The following is a 7,094-nucleotide window of genomic DNA, read 5'->3' on the forward strand; positions in this document are numbered from 1 at the left end:
AACTTTCTGGCAGAGGGCAGCAGATTTTCCAAGAATTTGACAGTATTTTGCCCCATCCATTTTTCCTTCTATCCTGATAAGTGCTCCAGTCCCTGCTGCAGAGAAACACCCCATAACAAGATATTACCACCTCCATGCTTTACTGTAGGAGTGCTGTTATTTGGATGGTGAGCTGTATTGGATTATTGCCAGACATCGTTTGGTGTTGAGGCCAAATAATTAAATTTTAGTCTCATCTGCCATCTGCAAAGCTCGGTCGTGACTGCATGTGGCCTTTCTTGAGGAGTGGCTTTTTTCTTGCAACCCTCCCATACAAGCCACATTTGTGGAGAATTTGTGATATTGTTGTTACCTGCACACAATGCAAAGCACTGTAGGAGTGCTGTTATTTGGATGGTGAGCTGTATTGGATTATTGCCAGACATCGTTTGGTGTTGAGGCCAAATAATTAAATTTTAGTCTCATCTGCCATCTGCAAAGCTCGGTCGTGACTGCATGTGGCCTTTCTTGAGGAGTGGCTTTTTTCTTGCAACCCTCCCATACAAGCCACATTTGTGGAGAATTTGTGATATTGTTGTCACATGCACACAATGCAAAGCAACAAAATTTGATTATTTTAAAGGGGGTGATTCTTTTCTATACCCACTGAACGCTACTTATATCAGCAAAAGTCAGACTATCGATTTTACTATTCTACTTTAAACATGTAATACTGTCCCTAATAAAGTTAGCAGCCAATAGGCAAAAATCTACAATTGCCTTTGGCACCTAACAAGTGTAAATGTTGGACCCTACCTGCATCCCACACCAGAGACCAGTATTTGAAACACAACGCATTCTGGTGATTGCCCATTCTGGTCTTTTCAACAGGCTCTTTACAGGTCATGACCGTCAACACAGCTGCCTCTTTTGCAGATGTCATCATCCCAAAGTAAAATGACACTGTTGGGATAAATTGCCATTCATGTGCTCCATATTGCCCTAAATGCATTATATTTAATTGGCGTAGAGTGTTGTGTGGCAGCTGTACCTCTGCTAATTGTGTTTCAGATGTTCCAGCGACGTCAGAACGGTTTGACTGATTTCTCCAGGAAGTGGAGTGACTACAAGATCGGCTTTGGCAACCTGGAGGATGAATTCTGGCTCGGTGAGAAGACGTGAAATACACTTGAATTATAGACAGAGCAGTTAGAGCTGTCTGGGGAAAAAAGCTGCTACGTGATGACCAATTAAAAATATACTCGTTTAAGGCCCCATTAATCTCTTCAGGCTGATCTAAATTTGGTCAGCACTTTCTCGCAAATGTCTGAGTTTTATTGAAGCTTCAGTCCTGGAAATGTAACTCAGTGATGAGTTATCTTGACCAGCAATGAGAAGGTTTCTTTATTTAAATATTAGATAGGCATTTTGGGAAGCCATTTATAACTTCATACTAGTACTCAACCCTTACTTGCTTCAGGGACACTCTATAACTCACCTATTTACTTGAATTATACGGATCACACTTTCAAATGAGAGACAGTTTGGTGCTGCTCTGAATAAAGATGAAAATAACACAAAGTCTTCTAGCACTGTGTGAGGCTGCATCAAATCACCATCCTTTGAAAATGTCCATGTGCCCTCCCGCATACGGTATCTTGTGTTTGTATGGACTCTGTGCTTCCCGGACCCCTTAGTCTGTCATGGTGACTCTGAGCTTTCAGATTCTATTTAAATGATCTGGTAATTATTTTCATCAAAATCCAGTTTGATGGAAAACAATAGAGTCCCTTTCCCTTTTTATCCCTGATGCATTAATCTTATTAGAAAGCTATAATTATATTCATTAAAAATCAGGGGGAAAAATAGCATTTGTGCTCGGATTTCAAAGCATTGCCTCAATTACAGATAAAAAGTAAACTACAAATTATGCCTCTGCAGACATTTATGCATGGATAATATATGTAAATCAAGCGTAGCGTTAGTTCTGGCAGGTCACGTGAGTCAATAAGCTTGCATCAGCTGACTCTCAGCTGATCCACGTCTACCTATTGTAATACGATGCCTATCACGGCATTCCTATAAGGTCTATTCTCTATTATTAACCTCGAAGAAACAAAGCAACAAAGCAATCTCTGCGTCCGATTCCCTTCCGCGCCTTGAATTCTCTAGACTGTTGGAAGCTGCTCCAGTATTTACGCGGTACTACCTCTTGCCTGATTGTAACCCTACTTTTTAATGTTTTGTTCCTCCGAAATGTTCCTCTTTTTTATCTGCCATCTCTCGCTATCTATAGTCGATCTGCTATTATCCATCCTGTGCACCACTCACTGAGCGCGCTCTTCTCCCTATCATTACTAGACACGCCCCTTACTGCTGATTGGCTGCGAGTTTGTTTTGGGACTCGGTCCGACACAGTGGTCAAAAGCGTTTTTCAAAAATCGCTTAGTGCACCTTTAACACACAGTATGTACATTTCACTACTAAAGGATGTTATTCAAATGCTAAAACACCATCTGGGTAAGGGCAACATGCTTGTTGCTTAAAATTCTGGTATTGACCATATGCTTGTTGCTTAATCTTTTCAGGTACTGCATTAAAGGGGCATGCTGCTCTTCTCAGCCACTTAATAAAGAAGAGCACCCCCTTTTGCTGCTACTCTCCTCCTGTAAGGGGCATGCTGCCCCAACCTCTGCGGTTTCAGAAGGACATGCTTCTCCTTTCAGATTTGCCATCAGTTTGTGGTTGGGGGGTGTCAGCCTATGATTTGTTTTGGGGGTTATTGCTGCTCTCGCTGCTCATTCATGACAAGCTACATGGATGATCGGGGAGTTTTTACCCAGAACTGAACCATACCACCAAATCCAAACTGTATGCAAAGTGTCAATCATTTTGACGATAGTAGTCCTGAGAGAAATCAAGCGTAGCATTAGTTCTGGCAGGTTACGTGAGTCAAGACTGTCAGCTGATCCACGTCTACCTATAGGAATACGACAGCTATCACAGCATTCCTGTATAAGGTCTATTCAGTATTATTCAACAGCTTTATCGCTTGCTCAGGAGCAAATTACCCTCCTCCATCCCCAACTCCTCCTTTCTTCACAGTCAGGACTTGGCTTTCTAATATTCCTTGTTGAATCAGACACTAAAATGTCAGTAAGAACATTAATGATATCTGCATTCTGTTCTGTCCTGTTTACCCAAGGGGTTATTGCTGCTCTCGCTGCTCATTTGTGAATTGAGTGTCAAGTGTCAATCATTTTGACGATAGTGGTCCTGACAGAACGACAGAACTATATTTAGTGTGGAAGGAGCTCATTTGAAACATTTCAGCTCATGAACAGAAAGTAAATACTGTCTGCAGCAGTTCTGCATTGGTTCTTTTGAAGAGTGTCTTCTTCAAGTACAATATACATATGCAACTACAATAGTGAAATTACTTTATGACTGTTATGTTGGAATAGAAGTTGTGGTAAATAATCACTAGTATGCCTTCTTACCGTAGGCTAGGGCTGTGTGGCCAGTACAAATTCCGCTGTAGCTCTGTAATACCACAGTGTGATTTTAAAAAACCAGAGCTGAAAATAGTCTATTCTGCATAAACTGCGACACAGAAGAGTGCTTATATTATATATTTAGTTTTACCACAGTGTGAAACACGCTTGTATTTGGTAGAAACATGGTCTAACTGTAGGTTATTTATGGTCATTTATGGTATCACAACTTCTTGTGTCTTTGGCTTTTCAACCTAGCTGTTATGTAATGTTAAGCTGTTTTTGTAATGGTGCCAGACTTATTCATTTTTGAAAAAATCTTAATTTTGTTTGTGCCCATCAAGTTCCATATAAAATTACAACTGGCTGTTTTATTTTTCTGTTATTTGTGGGTTGAATTTCCTGCTAAAATAAGTATATTTTGATATACCCGACTATTCAAAAGTTTGGGGTCATTATTTTTTATTTTATTGTATTTTATTTATTTATTTTTTGAAAGAAATTAATACTTTTATTCAGCAGGGATGAATGCAATTGATCAAAAGTGACAGTAAAGGCATTTATAATGTTACAAAAGATTTTTACTTAATTTCCTTTGAACTTTCTGTTAATCAAAGAAAAAAAAATCATGGTTTACACACAAATATTAAGCAGCACATCCATTTTCAACACTGACAATAATAAGAAATGTTTCTTGAACACCAAATCAGCATTTTAGAATGATTTCTGAAGGATCATGCACCTTTCTTTTTTAGCTACATACTACAGACCTACATCCCCCGCAAACACTGTCTGTTCATCAATCACACAACCTGGCAGACACAAAAGTTGCTGCCCTGCTCCATTCAAGCATCCAAAGTAGAGAGCACGTCTGTGTTCCCATGGTGCTTCTCACTTCTGCATGGTCCTTGGGCTTTCCTTATAAATACGATGCCTATCACGGCATTCCTATAAGGTCTATTCTCTATTATTAACCTCGAAGAAACAAAGCAACAAAGCAATCTCTGCGTCCGATTCCCTTCCGCTCCTTGAATTCTCTAGACTGTTGGAAGCTGCTCCAGTATTTACGCGGTACTACCTCTTGCCTGATTGTAACCCTACTTTTTAATGTTTTGTTCCTCCGAAATGTTCCTCTTTTTTATCTGCCATCTCTCGCTATCTATAGTCGATCTGCTATTATCCATCCTGTGCACCACTCACTGAGCGCGCTCTTCTCCCTATCATTACTAGACACGCCCCTTACTGCTGATTGGCTGCGAGTTTGTTTTGGGACTCGGTCCGACACAGTGGTCAAAAGCGTTTTTCAAAAATCGCTTAGTGCACCTTTAACACACAGTATGTACATTTCACTACTAAAGGATGTTATTCAAATGCTAAAACACCATCTGGGTAAGGGCAACATGCTTGTTGCTTAAAATTCTGGTATTGACCATATGCTTGTTGCTTAATCTTTTCAGGTACTGCATTAAAGGGGCATGCTGCTCTTCTCAGCCACTTAATAAAGAAGAGCACCCCCTTTTGCTGCTACTCTCCTCCTGTAAGGGGCATGCTGCCCCAACCTCTGCGGTTTCAGACGGACATGCTTCTCCTTTCAGATTTGCCATCAGTTTGTGGTTGGGGGGTGTCAGCCTATGATTTGTTTTGGGGGTTATTGCTGCTCTCGCTGCTCATTCATGACAAGCTACATGGATGATCGGGGAGTTTTTACCCAGAACTGAACCATACCACCAAATCCAAACTGTATGCAAAGTGTCAATCATTTTGACGATAGTAGTCCTGAGAGAAATCAAGCGTAGCATTAGTTCTGGCAGGTTACGTGAGTCAAGACTGTCAGCTGATCCACGTCTACCTATAGGAATACGACAGCTATCACAGCATTCCTGTATAAGGTCTATTCAGTATTATTCAACAGCTTTATCGCTTGCTCAGGAGCAAATTACCCTCCTCCATCCCCAACTCCTCCTTTCTTCACAGTCAGGACTTGGCTTTCTAATATTCCTTGTTGAATCAGACACTAAAATGTCAGTAAGAACATTAATGATATCTGCATTCTGTTCTGTCCTGTTTACCCAAGGGGTTATTGCTGCTCTCGCTGCTCATTTGTGAATTGAGTGTCAAGTGTCAATCATTTTGACGATAGTGGTCCTGACAGAACGACAGAACTATATTTAGTGTGGAAGGAGCTCATTTGAAACATTTCAGCTCATGAACAGAAAGTAAATACTGTCTGCAGCAGTTCTGCATTGGTTCTTTTGAAGAGTGTCTTCTTCAAGTACAATATACATATGCAACTACAATAGTGAAATTACTTTATGACTGTTATGTTGGAATAGAAGTTGTGGTAAATAATCACTAGTATGCCTTCTTACCGTAGGCTAGGGCTGTGTGGCCAGTACAAATTCCGCTGTAGCTCTGTAATACCACAGTGTGATTTTAAAAAACCAGAGCTGAAAATAGTCTATTCTGCATAAACTGCGACACAGAAGAGTGCTTATATTATATATTTAGTTTTACCACAGTGTGAAACACGCTTGTATTTGGTAGAAACATGGTCTAACTGTAGGTTATTTATGGTCATTTATGGTATCACAACTTCTTGTGTCTTTGGCTTTTCAACCTAGCTGTTATGTAATGTTAAGCTGTTTTTGTAATGGTGCCAGACTTATTCATTTTTGAAAAAATCTTAATTTTGTTTGTGCCCATCAAGTTCCATATAAAATTACAACTGGCTGTTTTATTTTTCTGTTATTTGTGGGTTGAATTTCCTGCTAAAATAAGTATATTTTGATATACCCGACTATTCAAAAGTTTGGGGTCATTATTTTTTATTTTATTGTATTTTATTTATTTATTTTTTGAAAGAAATTAATACTTTTATTCAGCAGGGATGAATGCAATTGATCAAAAGTGACAGTAAAGGCATTTATAATGTTACAAAAGATTTTTACTTAATTTCCTTTGAACTTTCTGTTAATCAAAGAAAAAAAAATCATGGTTTACACACAAATATTAAGCAGCACATCCATTTTCAACACTGACAATAATAAGAAATGTTTCTTGAACACCAAATCAGCATTTTAGAATGATTTCTGAAGGATCATGCACCTTTCTTTTTTAGCTACATACTACAGACCTACATCCCCCGCAAACACTGTCTGTTCATCAATCACACAACCTGGCAGACACAAAAGTTGCTGCCCTGCTCCATTCAAGCATCCAAAGTAGAGAGCACGTCTGTGTTCCCATGGTGCTTCTCACTTCTGCATGGTCCTTGGGCTTTCCTTATAGTTCCTCATTAGCTCATGACACTCGGTTACTCCTGAATGGTGTATTTAGGTGATGGGGCTGGAGTTCAACCATGCAAATAGGACAGTACTATAGAGATATGGTGTTATGGAAGAAGGCACAAAGTCATTCTGAAAAGTAATAGACTCCACTATTCTGTTCCAGGAGATTTCAATGCAGCCTTCCTGAACTGATTTTTTTTTTAAAAAGCTATTTTCTTTGCAATGCATTTGAAAATTAGAGTGTTTTTCCTCAGAGGACACAGAACTAGTTTTATGTGTATTTTCAGTTTCTGCTTGGAAACTAATAAGCGTACAGCCTGTTCTTTATTAACCA

General features: G+C 39.4%; 1 protein-coding gene across 1 annotated transcript in view; it reads left to right on the top strand.

The window, feature by feature from the left end:
* LOC107726886 (tenascin-R-like) overlaps window positions 1–7,094 on the top strand; it is a 52,082-nt gene that overhangs the window by 39,648 nt on the left and 5,340 nt on the right. Inside the window, 1 exon segment of the mRNA XM_016536594.1 lies at window positions 1,051–1,147. Within this exon segment, the coding sequence (XP_016392080.1) occupies window positions 1,051–1,147 (97 nt within the window).

This window comes from Sinocyclocheilus rhinocerous, unplaced genomic scaffold, assembly GCF_001515625.1.
Source record: "Sinocyclocheilus rhinocerous isolate Xijiao unplaced genomic scaffold, SAMN03320098_v1.1 scaffold606, whole genome shotgun sequence".
Lineage (NCBI taxonomy): Eukaryota > Metazoa > Chordata > Actinopteri > Cypriniformes > Cyprinidae > Sinocyclocheilus > Sinocyclocheilus rhinocerous.